The 25,695-nt window shown below is 41.3% G+C and overlaps 1 protein-coding gene across 7 annotated transcripts in view; it reads left to right on the top strand.

Moving 5' to 3' along the window:
• TSC1 (TSC complex subunit 1) overlaps positions 1 to 25,695 on the top strand; it is a 36,004-nt gene that overhangs the window by 948 nt on the left and 9,361 nt on the right. For 3 of the 7 annotated variants that reach the window (XM_019475615.2, XM_014603771.3, XM_019475617.2), the window contains exons 2-16: positions 5,707 to 5,769; positions 9,921 to 10,108; positions 10,807 to 10,910; positions 11,667 to 11,819; positions 13,324 to 13,468; positions 14,530 to 14,684; positions 15,028 to 15,101; positions 16,663 to 16,841; positions 17,399 to 17,508; positions 17,801 to 17,924; positions 19,093 to 19,208; positions 19,526 to 19,598; positions 20,991 to 21,092; positions 22,313 to 22,886; positions 24,328 to 24,371. In XM_019475615.2, coding sequence (XP_019331160.1) covers positions 10,006 to 10,108; positions 10,807 to 10,910; positions 11,667 to 11,819; positions 13,324 to 13,468; positions 14,530 to 14,684; positions 15,028 to 15,101; positions 16,663 to 16,841; positions 17,399 to 17,508; positions 17,801 to 17,924; positions 19,093 to 19,208; positions 19,526 to 19,598; positions 20,991 to 21,092; positions 22,313 to 22,886; positions 24,328 to 24,371 — 2,056 coding nt within the window. In that variant the 5' untranslated portion in view covers positions 5,707 to 5,769; positions 9,921 to 10,005. Of the gene's footprint in view, positions 1 to 3,241; positions 5,770 to 9,920; positions 10,109 to 10,806; positions 10,911 to 11,666; positions 11,820 to 13,323; positions 13,469 to 14,529; positions 14,685 to 15,027; positions 15,102 to 15,832; positions 15,930 to 16,662; positions 16,842 to 17,398; positions 17,509 to 17,800; positions 17,925 to 19,092; positions 19,209 to 19,525; positions 19,599 to 20,990; positions 21,093 to 22,312; positions 22,887 to 24,327; positions 24,372 to 25,695 lie in introns of those variants that run through there. The other 4 variants (XM_019475616.2, XM_006259981.4, XM_019475614.2 and 1 more) reach the window with 4 other exon arrangements.

Here is a 25,695-nt window from a genome sequence, read left to right as displayed (position 1 = left end):
CCACGGGGCCACCCGTCTCGAGGGTTGATGCTGCCGTGGCAAAGTCGGCGCTTGGCAGTCAAGCGAGAGCTGCTGTGACTGCGACGATCCGCACGTGATGCGAGAGGCACGGACCTTTTTGGGCGATCGCTTGTCTTGGGCCAGCTGCGTAGTTGGGGCAGAGTTAGACCAGCTTCTGCATATAAGACATTTTTCCTCCAGTCTCTGCCTCAGGGACTTGGAAGAATGGCTCGCATTGGCAAGCTTGCCTAATTTTATCCCGACTGTGTAATTGGCCGGGTGAAAGATGTCGCCCTAAGGAATTCGGTTGATGCAGATAGGTCGCTGGCCACTGGGTTTGGGCGTTTTTTTGGTTGGTCTTTAGGGGTTTTGCTGCATGTTGGTTGTGCGCGAACACAAAGCTTGACAGCGCTACAAGCTTAGTAGGGCAGTGTTTAAATGGGAACTAAAGCAATTGATTAGACACTCTCTTTTGTTCTGTAAATTACATTCTAGCTAGTTTTAGCAGAACCTGCTTTCCAAACGAGGGAGTCTGAGCTGCTGAAGTTCTGACTTGAATGTGATCCAAACATTTCATAAGTCATAAGATTCACTGAAGTTCAAGTGATCTTTTCATTTTAACCTCCTATCAGCTTTCTAACACGTTATTCAGCACTTCAAGCTTATACAGGTTCATATAAATAAAATACCACCAGGGCTCTCATCTGAGGTGCATTGTTCCATTAGAGATGCTCCGGCTTTGTAAACAACCATTTGACTTCAATAACGGCTTCTGGATTAAAACAAAGACCGGAACAATGTAGAGCTGAAATGCAAGGGTGCTGATTTGTATCAAAGCCTAGTTTGCTTAAACTAGAAAAAAAAATGTTTACATCATTTTTGCTAGTGGAAGACCTGGTCACCGAAATCAATCTTTAGAAGTGAATAGTCTGTTATGCAAAACAGTAACCCTGCCTTCGGCAATCGTTCAGCAGGTCAGTTGAGGAAACAGAATATCTGTGATAGTGGGGGGGGGGCTAAAAGATTATAGTGTGGGTGGCAGTGGCATACAGTTCAAAAAGGAGTTTTTATCATGGAGTTTTCAGATGGAGTTGAGAATATAGTAGCCATACATAAGGGTCATTTTGTCTCCTTTGGACAGAAGGGTCACAGGGGACAAAAACACTTGCTTTTAGAATAGCAAATTCTTACTTTCAATAAACTTTAGTTTTTCACATGGCTATGCTTCTTTGCCCTTTGACTTGCCTGTAAGGATTACGGTTTTTTCCTTATAAAATACTTAGATAAGGTAACAGGTCTAATGAGACTATTTGTTTTTTTTCCATTGGATTCAAGAGCAGGTGATTTGCAACTTACTTTTTTGAACATATTCCAAGAGTCCTGTTGGCGACTGAAGTTTGATTTAAAAAATTTAGGAGAGTCTTGATGCTTATATCACTGTAGAGTACAGAGCTGTCCATTTGTCTTTTTTTAGTTTAGCTGAGGGATGTTTTAAAACATACTTGTTCTAATCTAATGTTTATTTAATATGCTTACATAGGAAAATGGAGTACTCTGCTCCTTCTTTTCCTAATCTGTTTTGAACCATATGAGGAAGACTGAAATAAAAGTAAAAAAAAATCTTTTTGTTGAGTAAAAGGCTTATTAGCAGAAAATCCATGGCTTCTGCCAAAGGGCTGAAAAGTGCCAGGCTTATAATGCTTAGGTTTTTTTTTTTTTTCCTTTTCTGATGCTCCTTTTCTTTCTTCTGCTTCTCCCTTACCCCCCCCCCCCCCCCAAAATCAGGGATTTGTAGGTCAGTAATGAGCATAACAAGCTCATAACAAACCCACAATTGAAAGAAAAGCCTAAACATCATTGAATTAGATTCTTATAGTACTCTTTTTCCTGTTTTAGCTATCTTCCTACAGAAAGCTATGTAAAAATGCATGTGTTGGTTATCTTGAATTTTAACTCCATAGATGGTAACTTAGTTTAGATTTGGGAACTTGTATCAGATCTGGAAATGCAGAGAAGAGGGTGCTGACCTGGCATGATGTGCATCAGGTAGCTGTCTCTTAATTCATGAAGAGCTTGCCACATTTTCTCTCTCTCTTTCAAAGCAAAGCTGGATATTGCCAGGTTGTTATTCTTGTATTGGGCATCTTGAACCCAACTTGATTAGAGTGCCACTGTCCCAATGTTCTTGGGACTGATGTTGACTGATGGTTCCCTTGGCAGTGTATGTTTCAGAAAAGCATGTATTTGCCTTAAAATGGTAAATTCGTATATACTGTGGTTTTTGGCAGCAGCTCATTGGATGGAATAAGATGCAGTACTGTTGCAATTTTAGAAGTGTGTGGAATATTTTTAGAACTGTCTTAAGTTGCTAGCTGCTGGAGTGGAGATAGCTGTTCTTTTTTTTTTTTTCCAAATAGCTGCAGCGCTTGGAGCACTGGCCATTCACGGATAGGTTCTTTTGGGGTAGCCTGGGCTTAGTGGCACAAGGTCGCTTAAGCTGCTTGTTTTAGTTAATTTAGGGAAGCTCAGGAAAGTTGTCAGCACCCATATATCTGATAGAACACCATCTCCTTTATTAATGCTAGGCTCTCTGCCTGACAGCTTCCATGAGGCCTGAGGTTGGAAGGCCTCTTGCCTACGGAGCGCTTAAAGAGCTACTCTGTGTGTACGGGTGATGGGTGTGCCATGGAAGCTTTCGCTTTACGACACCATATGCTTTGGTGACAGGTATTTTTCTTCTTTTGCCCACTGCTGTAGCTTTATTTATGGCAGGAGAACTAGAGAAGACCTGATGCTGTTGTCTTCTATTCTTGTTCTTCACTATTCTTGTTCACACCTGCTCTGAGCATTGCTAATTTTTTTTAAACAAAATGTCACAACAAAAAGTGTGCACACTCTGGCAGTCTTTCTTCCCCTCCCTTCACCCCCTTTGCTACTGCGGATTGAATTGCCTACAGTAGTGTAGCAAAGTGAGATCTGAAGAAATGGGCAGTGTCTGTAAGGGCTTAGGAGGGTAAAAGGATTCAGTAATGTTTGTGCTTCTGTGATCCTCAAAACAGGTATCACTTGGAGTTGGTTTAGTGATGTGGTTGTGCATCCCCTGGCGAGCAGACTTGGATAACTTTCCCTGGGCAATCAAACAGGAATAGCAAGTGCTTTACTGTTCTGGATTTATCAACTTCCAGAGTGTATATGCCAGCAAAAATCTGGAAGTGTCTAGGTATGCAGTCCTTTTACCCTATAACTATGACAGTAGTGTCCTTAGAAGTGAAGGAAAGTACAGTTTACTTATGGATCAGGTTGCTTTCAGGCAACCAGCTTTCTTCCATATAGTTCTGCCAATATACCTCAATCCTGATGTGTATTATGCTTTTTTTGAGGTGTCAGCATCTCTAGCAGAGGTTTGCTAAATTTGAGAATATAGTGGTGCAGGCAGATATGTGAGAGAGGAGTCTCCAAGACTAACAAATCAGTTAACTTTATTACATACTTGTGGTTTGAGAGGGTAGTAGTGAAGAGCCGCTTCACCAATGCACCATGTCAGTTAATGGACTGGGATTGTGTATTAAATCCATCTCCACCTTTCATGTATTGTCAGCCATCCTAAACTGTGAAGCAGCTGTGGTTTTTTTTTCATTTGGAGAAGGCCTCGCCCACTGTGGGTCATCTGGTAATCCAAAGTAAAATGAACTTCTCAGCACCTTTGCAAAACACTTGAGAGCAACTTTTTTCTCACATAAGTGAAAATATGGCACAGGTTTTAATAGTCTCTTGATTATTGCCTGTAAGAGGTCTTTGCACTGGTTGGCATTTTCTGTGAGTGTCGGATGACTTTCATGGATGCTTGAAGGGAATTGGTTTTTAGATGTAAACACTTGAACAACTGAAGGACTTGGCTTGTGAAGCTGTTCGTAAGCGCACTCTGAAATCTCTTTTGGACTGTCCAGGTGCAGTAAATAAAAACTGAAATTTTACTGCTAGGGGGAGACAGTTTTTTTTTATATTTCAGCCATGCTCTCAGTGGAATATCTTTAGGTTTGTTGCCAAAGAAATATTTCTGGTAAGTACAGTACCACATTATCTCCTTTGAACTTGCAACCTGTACCAAGATGGAGAAGCTGGCAGGTTGATACTGTCAGCTGCTTCCGTAACAGTGACCTTGGGAGGTACTACAGCTACTCGTGACATAGTGCACATGACTAAATTCATTGGGTGACGGGTTTGACTATCAGCTGCTTCACTCTGGGATAGTCATGTTTTTTTCCTACTATCTTTGTGTTAACTGTCCAAGTGCAACATCTGCTGATACCCCTCTAGAGCAGAGCAGTATCCTGACATAGAACAGATGCTTCCTCATTGCTGGAGCATAAGGACAAGTCTCCTAGTGTATTGGTGCTGATACTGAATGTACCGAATTTCTGATTCGGAGTAATATTGTAGCGGTGTTTCCCATGAGAATCCAGAGGTAACAACCAACACCAAAGGGAAATTGGGGGTGGAGGAGTCTCACTTTTCTTTTTTTTTATTTTTAAAAGAAGCTTCTTGTCAAAATTATAGCAAATACATCTTAAATACATGGACTAATACAGCGGTTTTCAAACTGTGGGGTGAACCCCCCTGGGGGGCGTGAAGGAACGTGGAGTGGGGGCCACGGGCAAGACATTTGCAAGGAGCTGGCACCGCTGCAGCCATGCAGGAGGATGCGGGGCCGGGGAGCCTGGGCAGACTCCACCAACTGGTTGCTGTACCTCTGGGAGCCCAGCGTGGTGGCATGTAGCCTAGAGCTGCCAAGCCAGGTGGCGGAGCAGCCAGCTCTGCTGAGCTGAGTCCTATTGCAGTGGCTGCTAGGATGAGGGCTGTCCTGTGCCTGGCTGCACTGCTTCTCCTGAGTGGGGGGGATGACAGCAGGGGTGGGCATGAACAAAATTGTAACTTAAAGCAGGGCTCAGCTGAAAGTTTGAAAACTTCTGGACTAATACGTGCTTCAACGATATGTTCAGCATGGGCGTTGATCTCAGATTCCAGTTTGCATTTTTGTTATAATGCACCTGATCTGTGTTTGTCCTAACTGGATTGAAATTCTGAGGTGTTTTTGTTGGGTTTTTTGTGGGTTTTTTTAAGTGCCTGAGGTTGCCAGTTCAAGACAGATGAATTGGTAACACTTGAACAACACCACCACCACTATGCAGGTGTTATTAAGAGCTAACTATTCCTTCCTTCTGTATACAAAATTAAACCAAAGTGGAGAATGAGTTTCCCAAAGTCTCTCTCTTGTAAGTGTTTGAATGTGACAACTTATCTGCCACACTACTCAAATGCACCCAAAAGTTAACTTTAGCGTTAGAAATATTTACCTGATCATATCCAAGGTGGGTATGGGGGGGGGTAGCAATATTTTGTAGTTGTATGCAGATTACTGTAGTACTTTTTCACTTCTACAAAAATCCAATTTCCCTTTGAAAGAACTTGAGGAAAACTCTCTAGCAGTAGGTCACTGTTTTGGATAATTAATTCATCAAGAATTCAGAAAAAGGTAACCGTGCAATGTTTTTAGACGTTACTCAAGCAGGGAGCTGATGATGTAATTCGGGAACTGTAAAGCTACAGAGGAGCCATAACTGCAGTTGTCTTAATCTGCATTATAATTATGTTAATGGTGCCATATGTTAACTTCATGTTTATTTCTCTCTCACTTCTCCAATTCAGTGATCATGAAAGGTGCCAGGTTGACAGCCCTGAAAACAGAAGCCCTACTTGTCCACAGAACAGGTACAGCCTATTATACAACATCTGTATAAAATGTCCTTTGGACATTGCATCTCTACTTCTGATTTTTCAGAAATGCCTTCTTTTTGGGGGCAGGAATTTGAACATTTTTTACATGTCAGAAGTAGATTTAAAAAAATGGAGTCCTTACCAATGGGTTGATAGAGGTATAGAGATTTCAGCCAAGAAGCCAAGCCTCTCTTGCCACGTGCCAGTTTTGGGGAGTAGTTCTGTGTCTGGGAATTTATTAGGAAAGAAACATTCAGGTTGTAGCTAGTAAGTGTTTTATCTGGAGCACTTCTGTAGCTGCTGGAAAAGAGGGGTAGTCTTCTGGCTATTTTTGCTTCTCTAGAAGCTGTTGACTGTTTTGGAGAGAGGGTTTTCCATAATCTTACCTTTTTTTTTAACCTTTTTGTTCTCGAGGGTTTTTTCTCCCTTGAATAACTGTTGCGTTAGTTTCCTGTTACAGTTTCCCCTGTGGTATCAGAAGTATAAAGTTGATTTGATTCCTTACTTGTTGCTGCTCCCAGCATTAGTAGTGAACTGTTCTACTTTCATCTGTTGCTCCCGAGCAGTAGATGTTGCAGCTCCCTGCAGATTTGGGAGGAAGACACTAAACTCTTATTGCTTCAAGTGAAAACAGATGTAAAGTCAAGACTGCATTTCATTTTTAAGAAGTTAAGATTAACTTAATCTCTTCTTGCTATCATTATTCCTAAGAATTTCTGTTGATGCTGAATATCCACCCATTTTTCCTTCAGTATGCTTTGAGGCCTGGTACTTTTGCTTCCCTAAGCAGTCAAAGGAGTTGCTATTGTGTGATGTCAAACTAGGAAGAATAGGACACTGTCAGAAATTCAGTAGCAATCTGGCATATTGCAAAACAAAATCTGACTTGTGTAGGTGCTTTGGGATTGTGTCAGTCCTCTTAACTCTAAAGTGTGTGTCTGAACTCTGGACTGTTAATCTCTAAGCATGAACATTTGTTATCATTGTTCTAGAATTCAGTTTTACCTATTGATCCCTAATTAATTTTCATTCTGTATATACAGCACCTGCCTTAATGCGGCCCCAACCTGGTTGTAGCTTCTAGACACTACAGTAAATACCAGTATTACAGTTGTACTGCTACTGAACTCTACCCCTTGTGCTGGATTGTCCTCACTTCTTGAAATTAGTGTTAATATTTTTCCTTTATCTCTTCTGTTTTGCCACTTCCCAAAGCTGGGAGTAGTTAGAGCTAAAACATGTCACAACAGTACATTCTATTTGGTGTCTTTGCTGCAGACCCATGCATTTTACTTTTAATTCTATCTTGTTCCCAAATACCAAGTTTAAGACTAACCATATCCCTTATGGAATATGGCTTTGTCCCCTTTTTGTCAGTCCACATACATTTCATGTTGTTTTAATCTAAGTTAATGAGTTATTTTGTGTATGTGAAAAAGCAAACAGTTCTCAAAAAATACAGTTTTTAGTTCAGTATTATGAGAGAGAAATGCAAAAGTCAGGAAATTGAAAGCAGTGGTTCCCACAGTAACCAGAACCTACTGGCCTGCCTGTATTCGTATTACTGTGTGCTGCTAAATTTGACTTAATACATGTGGCACAGCGAAGTAACAGCAGCTGTGGAAACCATAACTGAATTTCCTAACAACTGCTGCTTGGCCACACTGCACACATTAAAACACCAACCTAACAGTAACGTGAAGCACAGGACAGTGGAATTCCCGGTACTGTGGGAACCATGCCTTTGAACTTCTGATTTGAGAATTTTCATTGTTAACCATAACCTTTTGGGGAGAATGTATCTGTGGCTGCTTGCTTTGAACAAGTTAAGTTATGAATATTGAAGCTGATTAAAGGACGACCTTGTTCAGTAGCTTCTTAGAAACAGATCTCTAGTTTGGAAGATATTGATAAGTGTGAACTTCCCATAAAAAGCTCTGGGCATGCTGATAAAAATGGTTGCAGAAGGCTTTTATTGGGAGCTTCTTGCCAAACTTCTGTTACATTGCATCTGCCACGCTTGGCAACAGTGGGTGCTATGCTATTGAAAAGGGTTCCTTGCAATTTGAAAAGCTTGCTTATCCCATCTATATGTAGAGGGTTCAAAAGTGCAGCTTGTAACAGGTGCGTGTCACAACTAGAAACTAGAGGCGAATAAAGCCTGATTCTTCACTGGTTTTAGGGGCAGACCTCCAAACTGTTGGATGTCCTTGTGTCCTGTGTGGATCCCCAAAGAGAATAGACTTTTGTACAAGCCTGTAGTAGAATTGATAAGAAATTTCCTCTCTGAGCTATTACAGAAGCTGCTGCTTTATGTAATCTTCTGCTGACTGTCTCTTATCCCTTTTTAAACTGTTCTTCATTTTCTCTGTCCTAGTAATATGACTTCTCACTTGTGGTAAATGATAGGTTTTCTTATTTAGCCTAGGGTGCTGACTTTTAGCTGCTGAGACTCATATTTTTACAAATATGGCTTCAGGCTTGCCATATTGGTAAGTCTGTAATGGCTTTTCCAATCTGGGTGCAATGGTCAGTTTAGCTATAACTTGATTTGTAGAATAACTTCTTTCCTAAAAGGAGATTTACTGATACCATTCCTCACTTGTAGTTGGAGAGATCTGTGCATGGGTCACAGGTGATGGCCAGTGTCCATTTGACTTGGATTCAGTCAGGATGCGTGCTTGGTGTTAAATATGCAAAGATGTCATTATTTGTAGAATGCAGCTTGTAGTCAGAATAAAAGATTTCTGGCTTGTTGTGTTCAGATTTGTAGCTGTCTTGTTTCATGAAGGCCAAGCAACCAATCAATGAAATGTCACTGTTGCTATTCTGAACACATTATTGTATATCCTTCTCAAGTTGGTAAATTGACTCAATTGCATTTCTCACATTTGTACATGTTTTTATACTGCACTTAACTACTGTATGAGAGAGGGTTCGCAAGAAAACAAAGACGGGAATTATATTGTAGTAAATTTGTAGCTGGAAGCCAAAATGGATGCTTTTAGCAGTGGCTGTAGGTCCACGTGCTCTAAATAGGATTTTGAAAGACTAACCCAGTAACATTTTACCGCAGTATAAAAGCGGATGGAATCGTATCTCGGTGTTGCACCTGTGACTAGTAATGTAAACATGGCAGTACATGTACTGATGATGTTCTTAGACATCTGTATTCAAAATAAGATATCTATCTCAGATAATGTTACTAAAATATCTTGTCATCAGGTGACCAAGTCAGCAATGTTTTGTTGAGTTTCCCTCTACGTTACCAGAACCGAGAGCAATTTATAGCCTAGGAGCAAGAAACCTAATGAGATAAGGTTACAGGCAATCCTTGTATAAATTCTTCTTATTCAGCTCCAATTCTGCTGTCCCCTTTCTGTGGGTTGAGAAATGCCCCATGGTTTATGATCTGGCATGCTGAGATCTTCCTCTGTTCATCCTGTGGTTTTGATTTTATTTTAGCTTTGCTGTGTTCTCTCATTTTCCTGTTCCTGACCCACCGCTCCTCAGTCCAGTCACTCAACATGCTGTTGCTTTTTTGTTAGCCTTTGTTCACTGAAAGGCTGATGAGTAGCTGAACTAACAAAGTTAAGCATGTGTGTGGCTTTGTGAAGCTGGGTTGGATTGTGCTTTAGGGAAGAGTCATGGGAACAAGAAAGTGAATCTGGTGGCAGGTGGAGGCTGCAGTCTAGTGAGTGTGAACTTTTTGGAGGGTCATCCACATTAGCTCCCAACTGTGGGAACAGGTAGGATTGGTGGCTTTCAGAGAGCTATTAGAATCTTATTCACAGCTACCGTCTCTTAATTGTAAGTGGCTGTCCTGGTCTAAAACTAAAGACCCAAAATGGTAAATGAAAGGCTATCATCTGGGTGCTTTGACCAATGTTTTCTGGAAAATGTGTTTAATGTACAAAGCCACATGTGACATACTGGTGTTTGAAGTAAGTATGGAGCATTGGAAATAGTTTATCCGGTGCATATGTCTTCCTTGCAGGTAAAATATCCTTAGTGACAATTTCCATCTAATGTTATCAGAGAGGTAATCCTGTAGCAAGCAATAGAGAAGTGATGAGAGATTTAAATATGGGGAAAATTAAGTAGTTTATTTGTTTTAATATCTGTGCTCTGTTCTGTCCCTCTAGTGTGGTAGAGGCACTAATGAGGAACCTGCTGAAGTTTTAATGTGCATGTTCATGTTAGTCCGTGCTTAAGCATTTAGTAGACAGAATGGCCCAGCAAGCAAATGTTGGTGAGCTCCTCTCAATGCTGGATTCTTCGGTTCTTGACATGGAAGATATAACAGCTGCCTTCAAAGACAACCTCAACTCTGGTATGTGATCCTTATTTTTAAATTGAGGTGGGAAGGTGTACAGAAGCAAGGAAAAAATGTCACGTCTTCTCTGCATCTGTGACTTCACGCCAGCGAGCTCTTTGGATGCTGAAAGCTCCCTTGTTCTCTTGGCTAAAAATTGAGTTTCTTGGCATGTCTGATATTCTGCAGTTTAGTTCTCTAAAACAGTCTCCTTGATCTTGTTTATAAGGTCACTGGGATTTTCCGTGTGTGTGCAGTCCCAGGTTAAAAGGTGATTTTGCTCTCTTCCTTATGAGCCATGACCAGTTGAAACTAGATGAAGGGATGCTTTTGGTGAAACAGAGGAAATGAGTCATGCTATGTTTTGGAATGAATAAAATTATTCTTCATTTTGCTGCCTAAATGCAAGAATAGGTAGTGCCACACCTTTACCTGTTGGTTTGAAACTATCTGAAAGGCGAATTTTCTAATCTTATGTTCAGTTCATTTCTGTGCTGTCCCATCAAGTTGTGAATAAAATCAGTGGGATGCTTAGGGACTGGAGAAAATAAGTGGGAATTCTCTGTTAAAAATCTGGGTAATGTCTACAGTACTTGTTCAAGTTTGTAGTCATTACTATAGTTATAGTCTTGTACAATGTTCTTACTACAGAATATGTATGCACTAAACTTAACTGTTTTTACTACCCTGCTTTCTTGTGCCCAACCAACTACTAGACCGTGGACCTATGCTTGTGAACAACCTAGTAGATTATTTCTTGGAATCCAATTCTCAGCAGGCATTGCACATCCTGTCCAGCTTGCAAGAGCCTCATGACAAGGTAAAACAATGTTGGCTGTAGCAGAATTTCGAAATACAGCAGATACTACTAGCATTGTAGAAGCTTCTGAATAGTGCCAATTCTTATTTTTTTTAATGGTTAGATCAGTTGATCTAGGGATCTCTATATCTGTATAGTAATAGTAGGCTCTTTTAAATAAACCCAATCAAAAAACCCCTTTAAAGGAAAGGCTTCATGCCTGTTTCCTGGATTATCTAAACTGGCTTGATGGCTGCAGTAGACTTCAGTCAAAGCTCCTGAAAGACCCGTTTCATGTGGAATGTAATAGGCTTTATTTATAGTATTATTGATTATCAGTGGCAGCAGCAGATTATTTAATGTTAGGTTCCTTAGCTAAAGAGAAGGGTATCAGGAGCACAACTTGAAAAGCAGAAAGGGATCCAGCAAACAAGTGAGCATGTCTAAATGAACTCATGGCAAAACTAATGGGGTTGGAAATATTTGTTCTGCAATGACTGAATCCTGATGCAGAATGATCTGCTAAGCCCAAGTGGCAGATCTTGGGGTGAATAACTTAAGTTACTCAGTGGCAGTATTTAATTGTTCCCTTGGGTTGCAGGCTGTCTGGATCCCTAAGTTCACATTTATAAATATCATGTTTGTTAATTCCTGTAGCTAAAGATACAGACTACTACACCAATTCCAATGGTGCCAACTTGTTTAAGGAGATCACTATAATTATTTTGTAATGTGTTAATGTCTTTTTCCACTCCTCTCCCTTATATTCTGTTTCAGCACCTACTGGATAAAATTAATGAATATATGGGCAAAGCTGCTACCCGTTTACCCACTCTCTCACTATTGGGTCATGTGATAAGACGACAGCCATCTTGGAAACACAAGCTTTCTCAAGCACCTCTCCTACTTTCGTTACTCAAGTGTCTCAAGGTGAGAAATGAATCGATGGTATCAGTGTATTGTATGTTTTTATAAGGGGCTGATCACTGTCTACTCTGCACTGACTGTATGCAGAAATTCTTGGCTGTGTACGCATCTGTGTGAAGTAGCTTGTTTTTAATCCAAACCTCTAGACATGCCATAAGATATTTGAGTTATCTTATGAAGGAACTGTTTTGTTTTGTCGTCCCTTGCTAATTCCAGTCCTGGGGTGGGGGTGCTCTGTCCTGCAGCTCACTTGTAGAGGCATCCTGAGGAAGGTGCTTTTACCTCCATTTGCCTTGGTTTTCCTATCTGTTAAATGGGTAGTAATCATGTAATGTGTGACAAGGGTCCTAAGTGAATGGATTGAAATTAGGAAAACACATTGAGATCCTTGAATGCAAGGGACAGAAATGTACATCATTAGTGGTATAAAGATAATGCTTAAAAAGTTTTCTCAAAATTTGTTGCATCATAATTGGATGTCAGAGAAAAATAATGTACTTGCACTAGCGCACAAATTTCCTGCGTGGCAACTGGTTTTTGTTTGTACCTTATTTTATCAGCTAAAATTTAGCTTGCTCTTGCTGCTTAATCTAACTAAAGTGTTCTAGCAGTTGATCCACTTTTTGTAGTGCAAGACAAGAGGCTTCTACAGTTGTTTGCGACTTATTTTTTTTTTTAAATTACAAAATGGAGACCTCCAAGCAAGCAACATTTATATTTGGGGACATCTTTGGTTACTGGATTATACCATACAACTGTGCCTTCACTCACCTAACATCAGTGTGTTGTTTCAGCAGTGCTTAATCTTCTGGGTATATGTTTCAGCATTCCAAAGCTGTCTGTGCATTCGAGCAGTCTGGCAAGTTGAATGACTGCTGCTAGCGTCAACTTGCATCAAAGCTCTAAATTAGGATACGGTGGACTATGCAGTTGCCCAGATGGGTTCATTTTATCACACATGTGGTCATGTTGTGACGGGTATCTTGGCTAACATATTGCTGCACAAAAAAGGCTGGGAGGCATTAATGATGAAATGAAAAGAGAGATTAATATGAGGCTTCTGAGCCTAATGTATGTCATATGCCAGCTATATGGGACACCCAGGTCAGGTTTCAAATCTCAGACTATGAAGGAAGGGTTTGCTTAGTTCTGGGAGGAACCTAAGGTAGGGTGCTTCATATTGCAGTCAGGGTTGCTGGTTGTAACTGTGTTGGTAAAGGAGCAGTGATAAGACTGCCTTTGAAGTAAGCCTGGCCTTTAGGTAAAAGTTCAGTGGCAGAAAGGTGTGTTAGCAGCTGGAATCTCTGATCTTCTTTTGAAGATACTTGGGGCTAAAGAGATAATTACCTCAGTGAGCCAAGGTAAATTGAGTTTAAATTAGGTAATCTCCATGTAAGGAGCTTTCACAGGTCATTGGCATGCAGTGTTTGCTGAATCCTGGTTCTGCATGTGGACAGAGTGAAGCTTTACCATTTGAATTGACTAATACAGCTTTTCCTCCTTGCAGACTGACACAGATGTAGTAGTACTCACCACAGGCGTTCTAGTGTTAATAACAATGCTGCCAATGATTCCACAGTCTGGCAAACAGTACCTGCACGACTTCTTCGTTATCTTTGGCCGTCTCTCAGCCTGGTGCTTGCAGAATCCAGGTGAGACATCTGACTGTTGCTTGCAAGTATGTTTCGGTAGGATTGTTCAGACCAGTGTTGAGCCCTTCAGTTTGTGGGTCTAGGAGTGGGATGAGGTTAGGTTTTTAAATGCAGAAAATGAGCTCCTAAACTCTGTAGTTATCCCTTTCTTTTGACATAATGGGTGTTCCTTGATACAGCACTCAGAAATGCCTGGTTTCAGATGAAAAGTGCTGCTGCTGCCTCTATTGCAGATGCTGCTGGGCAGGAATTGAATCACAATAGCTCTGAGTAGGCTGCAGCTGCTGCTGGTAAAGAAAAGGATGAGAGGAAAAACTACTAGCAGTTGAACCAGGTGCTGGAAAAGTTGGAGAGTTTCTTTGGAGTGATTGCTGAGTAGGGATATAAGAATTCAGCTAATGCCTCTCATCCAATAACTAGTGGAATAGTGGTATTGGACAAATCAATACTAGATGGAAAAAGTCTATATTCTTGCCAGTTATCCTAGGATTATTCTAAGACATTTGAGATGCAGGACTGAAAGCTTTGCATGTGTGCATATCTTCTGGTTGTATGGCCTTCTGGACGAATGTCACGACTGAAAATGTAGGGTGTAGTTTAGAAGCTCGTTTGGGCATTGACTAATATTTTAGCTGCTCATACAGGCCAGAATGATCTGTTAATTACATAATTCTAACTTGTAACTCATTTCTGTGGGTATTGGATTTTTATTTGACTTTGAGCTGAAAGGGGTGTCCAGTGTCACCCTGTAGACTAGTTACTGAGAACTGTCTGCCCAAAACTGTCCAATCTGAATGACCCATGCTTTGCTTAAAGGATCGGAATCAATATACTGTTTCATGCTAGTCTCTTCAGTTATGAGCAGGTTTGCCTCTCCGTTCATACAGTCTTGCAGCTTTCCTAGGCTGTGGTACTTCAGAACCATGTGTTTTTAAATTAAGATAGGCGTTCTCAAGGTTGTTTCTTTTCAAACTTGGTCCAATTGAAGACTTTTCTGATCTTGTCTGCAGAAGTCATTTTACTTCTCTAGTCATAAAAAAGCTCCCAACTGTTTCCCGCAGGTCACGTTCCAGAGATCTATCTTGTACACCTTCATGCCAGTGTTTATGCTCTCTTTCACCGCCTTTATGGAATGTACCCGTGCAATTTTGTCTCCTTTCTGCGTTCTTACTACAGTATGAAGGAAAACCTGGAGACCTTTGAAGAGGTGGTCAAGGTAAAACATTGCTTAAGTTGTCATCATCTAAGGTGAACATGTTATAATTGCAAGAATGCAGTTATCTGCTATGCTTATTATATTTGGATTAAGAGTGCTGTGCAGTGAAACAGAGCTGTAACAGGTTACTGAGAGATTGGAATCTTAATAGTCGCAAGACAGGCTTGAAAAATACAAGCAGGTTTCAACACCTTGGCTGAGTTATCATACTCTGTTTTCTAAACGAGTAGGTCTTGTGACTATTGGACCTGCTTGTTAAACTCCAGAAAGTAGAACATCAGCATAATGTACCTGAAAAGCTTTGTACCAAATGTGTTTCTCTGTCTTGCCCCCGCTTCTCCAGCCAATGATGGAACATGTGCGAATTCATCCAGAATTAGTGACTGGATCCAAGGACCATGAACTGGACCCACGAAGGTATATATATTCCCTTCTATTAGAAAAAACTATAAAGAGCTGGTTCTTTTCAGGAGGCACGCAACAGAAACCTATGCTTCTCATGAGAAAAGCCTATGCCACTGGTGTTCTGCAATCAATGTTCTAAGGTACCCCAGGTAAAATGTAAGGCTTTTGTTGTCTGGCTTGTAACTGGGGTGAATATGCAAAATTTGTGGGAATAAATCCTATGCAGTTGTTTTGGGCTGCAGCTTTGTTTCTGTTTAGTGAGTAGGTAATTAAAGAACTTGAGGAAAGTAGTTATCTTTTTTTTTTAATCACAGTAGAAAGCAATTGGCACTGCTGCATGCTAGCCATTCTCCTTTTTTTTTCCTCTTACCATAGAAAGAGAAATCTGTCTCTTAATTCAGTTTGACCTAGAAATTACTCAGATTGGTCTGTAATTGCATCCAATTCTAAACTGTTTTCCCTTTTGGTTCATTGGAATTTAGTGCATAAAATGCCTTCACTATATACCTAGAAACATTACTGGTCACTTCTTTTAGGAGGTTTGTTTTTTAAGTGGTCTAGCTCTCTTTAGAAATAGGCTCATTTGCCTGCAGCAGCAGCACCACTTGCTGCTTTTCTCTTGTTTCCACAGGCCCAGCAACTGAAGAGGAGAAATTGACTCTTCCTGCACAGTAGTGCTCTTGCCCTGCTTTCAGAGCCACTGGGAAAACACTACTAAATGGGAACCCATTGACTATCACAGTGTTCAGTTTTTCAGGCTCTTCCCAGCTGCATTTGGTTGGGGGGTGGCAGCACTTCTAAAGCGTTAGATACAGAATTGTCTGTTAAGGCCCATTTGGGGTTAGTATCTTACGCAAACTGTTTTGCTCAAAATTTTCATCTGATGGCCAACAGCAGTGTACTTCAATGTACTTCAGTGTACAATGAGGTTTTGAAAGTAAAAGAAGCAAATGTAGAACACATAACCACAATTGGATTGCAGTACAGTTTAGTCTGGCATTCCAGACGTTAACAACGATTTCATCTGGTGACCAAAAGCAATGTACTTCAATGTATAGTCAGGTTTCCAAAGTAAAAGAAGCAAATGTAGAACGTGCATAATCAAAATTGCAAGTGCAGTGCAGCTTAGTCTGGCATTCCAAATGTTAACTTGCATAATAACTAATAAAGGTTCTGCACAGTTGGTCAGTTGAGATTTGGACCACCACCACCTGAGGCTAGCTGATTTTGATTTCCTAATGCATTGAAGATCACAGCTGCTCAAGTTTCTGTATGGTGTTTCTCCTTCCCAGAGTGCTCCATGGCAGACCCTAACAGGTCTGCATCAGAGCTGTTATGTCTCTAGTTTGGAGCTCCCTCTTATGACTCGCCTCATTGTAGTTTCTTTTTAAACTGTTTAAAGCTTCAGAAAGCACATGGAGTGCCTTGTTCATGTTTCAGTTGAAGATGTGCAAAGCTGGCTGACCAAACAAGGCATTCTGCAAATCAGTTCCTGGTATCTCCAGGGTCATTTGTTTTTAATCATATTGACTTAGGACTGACTGACTCTTTTGGATCCGAAAACTGTCTGCAGGTGGAAAAGACTAGAAACACATGATGTTGTGATAGAATGTGCCAAAATCTCCCTCGACCCAGCAGAAGCCTCATATGAAGACGGCTATTGCTCTGTGTCACGGAAAATCTGCACACGCTTAAAGCATCATCAAACTGACCTCAGTGCCAGCCATTACAGTGATACACCGAGCAGCTATGGTAAGAACTGAATGGCATTTCATAGTCTCTTCATCTGTGGAAGTAGATGAGCCATATTGCAGAAGATCATAATTCTGGACCTGAAGAAGGATCTATTAATAAGATCTATAGAGCCATTTGGTGAGGTGGGGGTGGGTTTACAAATGTTGCACTTCTGTGTATAGAACTTGCAAAAAGCCTTGAAGAAAAATGCCTCTGGCACTGTTGCAACGTGGCCCTATTTGTAGAAACTGTATGGAATCCATTCCTGTTTTCACGTGTTTGTGCATGTGTGTGCTCAGAAATGTTAGTGGTAACTGGCTGGGAAAGCTTTTAGCACTTTAAAGATTAGGCCTCATCAGGGTGTCAGCTGAAACTTTCAAGTCACTAGTCACTGTAGTGATTTGTATATCTTATGTGGATTGGAAGGGATAAATCTGCTACCCAGTAGTTTGATGGTATGCAGGAACAGGTAAGTAGATTTGAATAGTTTTTAAATAAGTTAATATCAGCCAGAAGGCTCATCAGAAGCTATATCAGATTTGATTAACATTCTCATACTTTTTTTCTTACTCCAGGGACTTCTACACCTAATTCCACTCCTCGGCTAACACTATCACAAATGCCAGGGCAGCTACCTCGGACTCTGAGCCCACAATCTATGCAGCTGTCAACTGAGCCACAGCAGGTAATGCAGCTCCTTGTGGCACTCTAGCACATTTAAACCCTTGGCTCCTCTAATTGGTTTCTCATTTACTAAGGATATTCTAGAAATAGGTGTGTTTGTTTTCATTTAAGTATCTGTTGAAGCTTCCTAATATGCCTCTAACTTGCTGTATGGAAGAAGTTCATATTCTTATTTAAAGTGATTTGCCAGTATTAAAATCCAAGAGACATGTACCAGGCATGCTTGTTTCATGTATGTTTTTCCTTACTTTGGCATTATTGACTTGCTGCTGTTGGTAATCTGTTCCACTTAGGTTACCATCTGGAGCCCTTCCATAACTTGTGGTATGACCACTCCACCAACTTCCCCTGGAATGATTTCATCAGAGTCCTCGCAAACTTCATCACAACCTTACAGCAAGTTTTTTGGCACAGCTGGTATGTATTATACATCAGAACCAGAAGTTTAATAAGTTAACCATGAGGGAGAATATTACAGATTGCTGGAGTATGTGAATGCTTAAAAGGTGCCTGCAGGCTCTTAAAAAATTAGCATTTTCAGAACTTTCTTTTTAAATTGTTTTATAAGCAGCAAACTGCACAAGACACAATGGTTTTTAACTAGAGGATCATATACTTGATTGCTTCTTTCTGGCTGAGCCTACTGCGTGCACTACTGGCTGCTTGCTGCCTTCTTCCCTTCCTCCCCGACTCCTTGCATGCCATCCTTTTGTCCCTCTTAAATTATCTCCACCATCAGGCTGTGTGCAGCCATTCCTCCTTTCTTTTCCCAAAGTCTCCAGTTCTCCCCTCGTGCCCCCTTCCCTACAGGGGCTGTGTTGGTGCCCCATTTCCTGGCTATAAAGGTGTCAAAATGCTTAAACCTATTGAGCAGTTGGGCAAATAAAAGATAGGGTATTATGCTGGATATGTCAGTAGATGCCATCAGTCCCTTTGACCCGTAGTGGTGGTTTTCAACCTGTGGCCTGCAGACCCCTGGGGATCCACAAATTATGTCTAAGGGGTCCGTGAAAGATGATCAATTAAAAGTATGTGACTACCCACACTTACAATTCAGAGGGCTCTGCACCGCCCTAGGAAATGTTTTAGGAGTCTGCAAGTGACAAAAGGCTGAAAACTACTGATCCATAGGCTGCAGTGGTACTTCTGAGCTGTGACTGCTAAACAAATGGCAGGAGTGCTGTATCCTTGATTCCTCCCAGAGCCAATTAATTTTTGCATATTGATACCTGTCTATAAAGCTATTCTGTTCAATCTAGATGGAGACCTGGTGTCATGTTGGGTGTAAAGGATTGTAAGTTCATCAGACTACAGTCCTGATTCCATTGTTGGATGGAATGTATTGCTCTTTTGAATGTCAAAATATCCATTGTGAAGCTGCCTTCTGGTAGCTTCACAGTGCCACTGTTAAGTACTTACACAGCTTGGTTCTAGTGTGAGTACAGACAGATGATTGGGTACCTTTTGAGTTAAGGGATAAAGTAAGGAGATGGGTATCCCAAATGTGTTTTTTGAACTTTGAACCTGAGTAAAGCCATAGATCATTCTTGCTTGGGAATAACGTTCTTTTATTCTGCCTCTTGAGCAGGTGGGAAAGGGACTCCACTGGGGACACCGGCCACCTCCCCTCCTCCGTCCTGCATTTCAGATGACTTTGTACACGTTTCACCCCCTTCAGCTGCTGCCACGCCTCACAAGAAGGTAAAAGCAAATTATAACTCCCAGGCAAAGCTGACTTCAGTCTCCTGACTAACTTGTCATGAGAATCTCTCTTTCTTCATTCATGGTGGCTTTTGTATAAATTAAAACTGTTTAGTTATGAAAAAGCAGCTTAGGCCTAAACGCACTGACAGGTTGGCCTCTGACTTTAGACAACTTAGATTTGGATCACTGTTTCTTCCACATTTGTTCATTGATTTGCCATTTAAGCCATCTGTCTGAAAGAATTCCCTCTCGCCGAATGTGTGCTAGCAGCTGTTCTGTGATGTCTGTTGCAAAGAATCCTTATTCTCTTCCAGGAGGACAAACCGGATCCTGGGAGGCCTTCGCTGTCCCGACAGCAAAATGTCATAAACAGCGAGAAAGCATTGGGTAAACTACATCCTCTTCTCCCAGCTCTCAATCTTATCCCCAAATAGCAGTCTCTTTTGTGGACAGATGTGTCCAGGTGCCACAAGCTTTTCTCCTCTGCTCTTCTCCTCCTCCTTCCTGTTAATCCATAGTAAGTCACAGCATCCACTTAAGCTGTGATTCAACTTAAGGTCTTAATAGGGTGAAGTAGTGATTTGTTTCTAATGTATTATTCTCTGGCATCAGCAGCTTCTGTCGGCTGCCTTTTTAGCTATCCCACCCCATGTTTGGTAGCTGCAGTTTCAAGTTTGAACAGAGCTATGCTGAAGGTTGTAAAGGATGGGGAAAAGAGTGCTGAAGTTCTTGCAGTAATTTTCTTTGTTTTCTTTCTTTTTTTTTTGGAAGCTAGCATGCATTTGTTGCACAGCTGGAAAAGGACCTGTAGTGTCATGCATCCTAGTCCAACAAAGGCTGCCCATACGTGGGTGCATTTTGGAAAAAAATCTTCTCAGATATGTATGGAAGTGGAACATGCTTGTCCCCATTCCTTTCTAGTTCCTTTTAAGAAGCATTCAAATCTTTAGAGGTTGGTTGTGAAATGGGGCTTCTTATTGGAGATGGATCTAGCATTGCCTTTTTTCAAACCTCCCAACCACATAAAGCTGAAAGGATGGAAAACAAATTTGATGGCACAACTGTTAAGATGGTAAAGAATTATTGTAAATGTATCTTTAAGGGTGGAGAAGATGCTTTCACTTTAAGCCTGACTTTCCCCAGTGGAGTTGCTTTGCAACACTGGTATTTGAATTACCTAGCATATGAGTTAGCTAGAGAGAGATGTGAAGCTTTGTAGTAGGCTTCCAACTTTGACTGAGCAGCAAACATAAGGTTTCTCTCCCTGCACCGTGTAGTACGTGCCTCCCAGCAGCTGTCTTGAGCTTCTGATGTGGTGTTTGGTTCAGTCTACACTGCATCCATTCTGTTTCCCTTTTTCTTTTTTTAGGTAAGTACTGCTTACTGAAAATCAGAATTCAGAAAGGAGTTAAAAGCTTATCTGAAAACATAGTGTTTTTGAACCTTAAAGTTATGACTTCCCATTTAACGGGTACAACTGTAAATGATACTTCTCTTTTGTGGAGGAGTCTACCTCATCTCAATCTGCAAGGGCAACTTCAAAACCATACTGGCTGGGTTTGGAGGGACCTGAGACTAGCCCTTAAGGACTCTCGACTTCCAGGTAGAACAGACATGAGGCGAGCTCCTCTTTGGAGGAGTACTGGGAGGAAGAAGGGGCAAGCTTTTTGTAACACCCTTCAAGCAGAACTGGAAGATATGCTATTGTATTGTCAAGTCCTCCTGTGAAGTACAGCATATGTACAACTTAATTGTTTTCTTTTTTTCTTTTCCTTTCAGAAGCACCTGGCAGTAAAAATTCTGTACCGTTGAGAGATCTTCCAGAATTTTTAGGTGGTCTGGCCTATGATGAGGACAGCATTGAAAAGGACAAAGAAGAAGGTAACATCTGGTATCTTTATCTGGCTTTTACACCATAACATTCAGCTTCCTTAAGCTTAAAGCTAGCATAGACTGAGATTTGCTCCAGGCTTCGATCGGTTCACTATTATTCTTAATGTCCGTAGGTTAACCTTGGTTAGTTCAGTCCTTGTTGTATTTGCTTTTCTGTTTTATCAACAGTATAAGATGTATAGTTGCTAGATCCAAACTCTTAGAAGAATTCCCATGTTCTCAAGTGTTTGCTACTTGCTCCCAGTACTTACAGTACCTTTAATCCAAAATATTTTTCTTAGGAAAGATTGACAGGAACGGACAAAGATTTACTTTCTGCCAAAATATTTAAAAGTAGGGTGGAGGAGGGAATGTTTCATCCTACGAGGATGAGCAAACAAACCTCTCTTAAAATATATAAATTCTGTCTTCATAGAAAAGCATATCTATGCTTACTGTAAGGAAATGGCATCCCTCCTTAAAGAATATTTTGCAAAGTTTATATGCCAGTTCAAAATCTATTTGGAGGACTAGAGTACCTCTTAGATCTGCAGATTGTAGTGATTGGTTTTTTTTATTTATTTTTTAACCTATATGAATAGACAATACTACACACTTTTTTTTCCCATGTTTGTGATTAACTAGTCTTCATTTTCTTCGCACTTCATCCTCCCCCTCTGTAAATTCAGGGAAGTTTTTTTTTTTTTATTCCCTGGCTAAACAGAGCAATACATGTAGAAATGTCACTACTTTAAATTGGCATAGCCAAGAGGTTTTCACTTGCTGTCTTCCTAATTACCTACTCTTATTTGGTTTATCTTAATAGTAGTCTAAAATTTAATCTTAACTTTTTGCTGCCTACCAGCATGTATCCTAAATACTTTGTGTAGGCATTGAAACTTGAAAACATTTTCAAAAGATATTGAGGAATTGATATTGGGCAAGAGCAGGGGAAAAAAGTCGTCCTCTCCAGCCCCCCATAAATAAACTTGACATGGTGCCCTGTTCTAATTTTACTTCAGGACAATTTGCAGGACTTGTATCCCAGGTTATATTGAGCAAGCCGTAGTGTGTACCAGGTAAACAATGCCTAAATCACCCACGGGAGTTAGTTAGGAGCAGAACACACCAATGGTGAAAGGCAGATTGTTTTAATGCAACAGCAAAGATAGTCTTCTGTTTTGGTTTTAGCTCATCCACCTGGTTCTGTCTTGTCCTTTCTTTTTCAGATGCAATTTCAAAAGAAATCTCTGAGATCACAACAGATGCTGAGCCCATGGTGCCTAGAGGAGGTTTTGACTCTCCATTCTATCGAAGTTGTGAGAGTTTACTAGGTTGTCAAAAAAAGCCCCAATCTATAGCCTTGGGTGTTCAGGGACACAGTCTAACCTCTGAGCATTTAACCTCTTCTCTGGACAAACCTGGTCCTGAGGGTACACGAGACACACCTAAACAAGCATTTACTCCTATAGACAAGCCGTCTGGAGGCACTGGTGAGAACCCTGCTGGTAACGGGGAAGGCCAAACCTCTGTGGAGACCAGTATCCTCACTCCTAGCCCTTGCAAAGTACCAGCACAGAGAAGGATAGAGCTTGGAAGTTGGCAGCCTCCCCAGTACGAGCATCTTTTTGAGGTTGCATTACCAAAGACTGCCTACCTCTTTGTCAGCAAGAAAACTGAGGAGCTGTTCAAGAAAGCCAAGGGAAATCTGGATGAAGACTGTACGTGTTCCACCTCTCCAGTGGAAGTACTGGATAGATTGATACAACAAGGAGCAGATGCACATACCAAGGAGCTCAACAAGTACGTGACTACAAAATTTGCTTGGCTTAAAGTTATTTTTCCCTCCTTATTCCTTGTCTTGGTAATTGCAAGTCGGTAGGTATGCCAGGAAAGTGGTTGTGTGGAAATGAAGATGATCCACAAATGTTGTTCTGGAATCCTTGTATTACAAAGGAATGACAAGCTTTATGCTGGCATCTTTTCAGACTTTGCTGACTGAAGTTCTGGGAAGTGAACTTCACAGCTAGTAAAGTAAGTAAAATCATCTTATGACAGTAGGCCTCTTGCCATCCTTCCCAACAGAGCTCAGGGATACAAGGTGGACCCATTGTCCCTAGTGTGGCTTTGATGCCTATCATTAACAAGGTAACAACTCCATATAAGGTAAATGCTGTGACCTGTAAGTCTAGAGGTGAGGAGAAGTCAACTTTGCTAGATACCAGAGGTGCCTGGGAACTGGTAAACCAGGTTTAAGCCAAGGGTTAAACCTGGTTTACCCTTCACCTTTCATATCCTGTTTTGCTGTCTGCTTCACCCTTTTTCCTAGGCTTCTTTCTATACTTAAGACATACTTTTGTCTGCCATTTTCCTTTTGCCATCTTTAAAATACATACATAAAGTCTATTTTTTTTTTTTTTTGCAAAAATCTTTTTCCCTGTTTTTCTGTATATCATCTTATTCAAATTATTCTCTAGTGCAGCGGTTCCCAAACTGACAGATTGCGCACCACCAATTTTTAAAACAATACAACCTTAAGTACCACCAGGGAGGGCATGGGTGGGTGGGTGGGTGTGTGTGTGTATGGTGGGTTGTGAGGGGATGTGGCAGTGTGTGTGTGGGGAAGCATAGCTGGGGGGGGGTTGCATACATGTGTCAGGGTGGATGGGTACCCCCTGCACTCCCCATGGTGCAGCAGCAGGTGGGGGTGCTCGGGGTGCCTGGTAGGGCACAGCTTCAGCCAGAGCTGCACATTACAGCAAGGGGCGCATCCTCTGCTGGACAGTTGGTATCACTGGTGCCCCCTGCACTCGCCAGGCATGGGAGCAAAGCCCTGTACGCTGAAGCCGACTGCCTTGCCTGCCCCCCAGGGCAGCCCCAGCAGGGAAAGCAGCCAGCTGCAGCACGTGGGGCTTACCTTCCTTGCTCGACGAGCATGAGAGTTGCTTGTGCGCACAGGAAGCGCTGGCGATAGACGGCCCAGCAGAGGCTGTGTCCCTCACTATGATGTGCAGCGCTGGCCAGAGCCGTGCCCGGCCAAGCAACTGCACTGGGCACGGGTGCCCCAAGTGCCTCCATGTGCTGCTGCTGCATACCTCTGGCAGGTTTGTCTGCATACCACTGGCGGTACACATACCACAGGTTGGGAACTGCTGCTCTAGTGTACTTGTCAGATGGCATTTGCAGTGGGGAGGACCTGTAACTTACTTTGCCTCATAACGCAATCTTGCGTTTTCATTTCCAGGTTGCCTTTGCCAAGCAAATCTGCTGACTGGACCCACTTTGGAGGTAAGTAAATTTCCCTGGGTTGAGACTTGCCAACTTAATCAAATGTATTTTGACTTACCTGTATCTCCCACTATTTGGGTTACTTAAAGAGTATAGTTCGTATTGGGGGGTTTTGCACCATGCTGCATAAAAAGCGTAGAGAACTTCCTCTCTTACACTACTAGGGATATTGCCACTCAATTTGGTTGTCAACTGAACAACTCTGTTGTATGTATCGGCCTTCATGGAAATGCTGATCCTCCAACAGTTTGTTTTATGGTAAGTTATGCAAAAATATATATACTCTTGAAGCTGAATGACCACCTGCTTTCAAATTAGATTTTATCTGGCTTGAAAGGCTTCTTACTTAAATGTTTTCCCACCCCATGGTTCATAATTATTTGACAGTCCTAACCTGGAACCTTTTCTAACCTTTTATATAGACACCATACAATTAAGTTTGTGACCTCTGTGCTATTGACCTTTTTCTTGAGTTACTTGTAAAATAAAGAATTAAAGAAGATGAGTGAAATTTTGGAAGCACAGAACTGGTTTCTTTTAAGTCAAACAGAGTGATAATGCTGTCGCTACTTCTCCTGAACCCTGATGGAGCTCTGCTTAAGTCATCAATTTCAGCACAGTTGGGGCAATCAAATTATTCTCTGTCATGCTGGAAAACTTTCAAATAGTTACAGCATTTAGGAATACTTAAGATAAAATTGTCATTCTGAGGTAGAGCTGTGAAACTGTTCTGTTTAAAACCTTTTCTCCTATGGTGGCTTTGTCAAGGACATTCTCCTGAAATATTAAACAGACATTTTTTTTAAGTGGCCTGGGGCTAATTCTCAATTTGTTGCCATAAAGGGCATGTCCTATAAAAGTTCATATTTTTTTCCATCAAATAATCATTTCAGCCACCAGCACAGCAATCCATGAGCAACCTACAGTTGAGGAAATTTGTAGGCTTAGGGAACTATTCTTAATTTGGGGCTTCAGGAAGGCCTTTGTTTTGAACTGAAGGTTGTGTTCTGGAAGAACAGCTAAGGTTAAGAACTGGTTGGTCCCGAGTTCTAATTGTTGCTGTGTCACTGAGTAGATGGCTTCTGTTTCAGTCCCTCTGGCTAAAACTTTGAAGAGTACCCAACTTTCGTTACAATTTAATAGGATTTGGAGCCCAAGCTGCATTTTCAAAAGTTAACTGCAACTGCTTAACTTCACCCATGCCTGGGAAATGCAGGTAGTACATTACTAGCTGTAAAACTTGAGCGAGGTGAGAATTAGTCAGAGCAGCAGAAGGAGTTTATGTAAAGTTCTGTACTAATTTCTGAGTGCTCCGTTTCTTTCA

The sequence above is a fragment of the Alligator mississippiensis genome, chromosome 12 (genome assembly GCF_030867095.1).
Source record: "Alligator mississippiensis isolate rAllMis1 chromosome 12, rAllMis1, whole genome shotgun sequence".
NCBI lineage: Eukaryota > Metazoa > Chordata > Crocodylia > Alligatoridae > Alligator > Alligator mississippiensis.
Note: the sequence above shows the minus strand (reverse complement) of the source record. Positions and strands in the feature narration are given on the sequence as shown.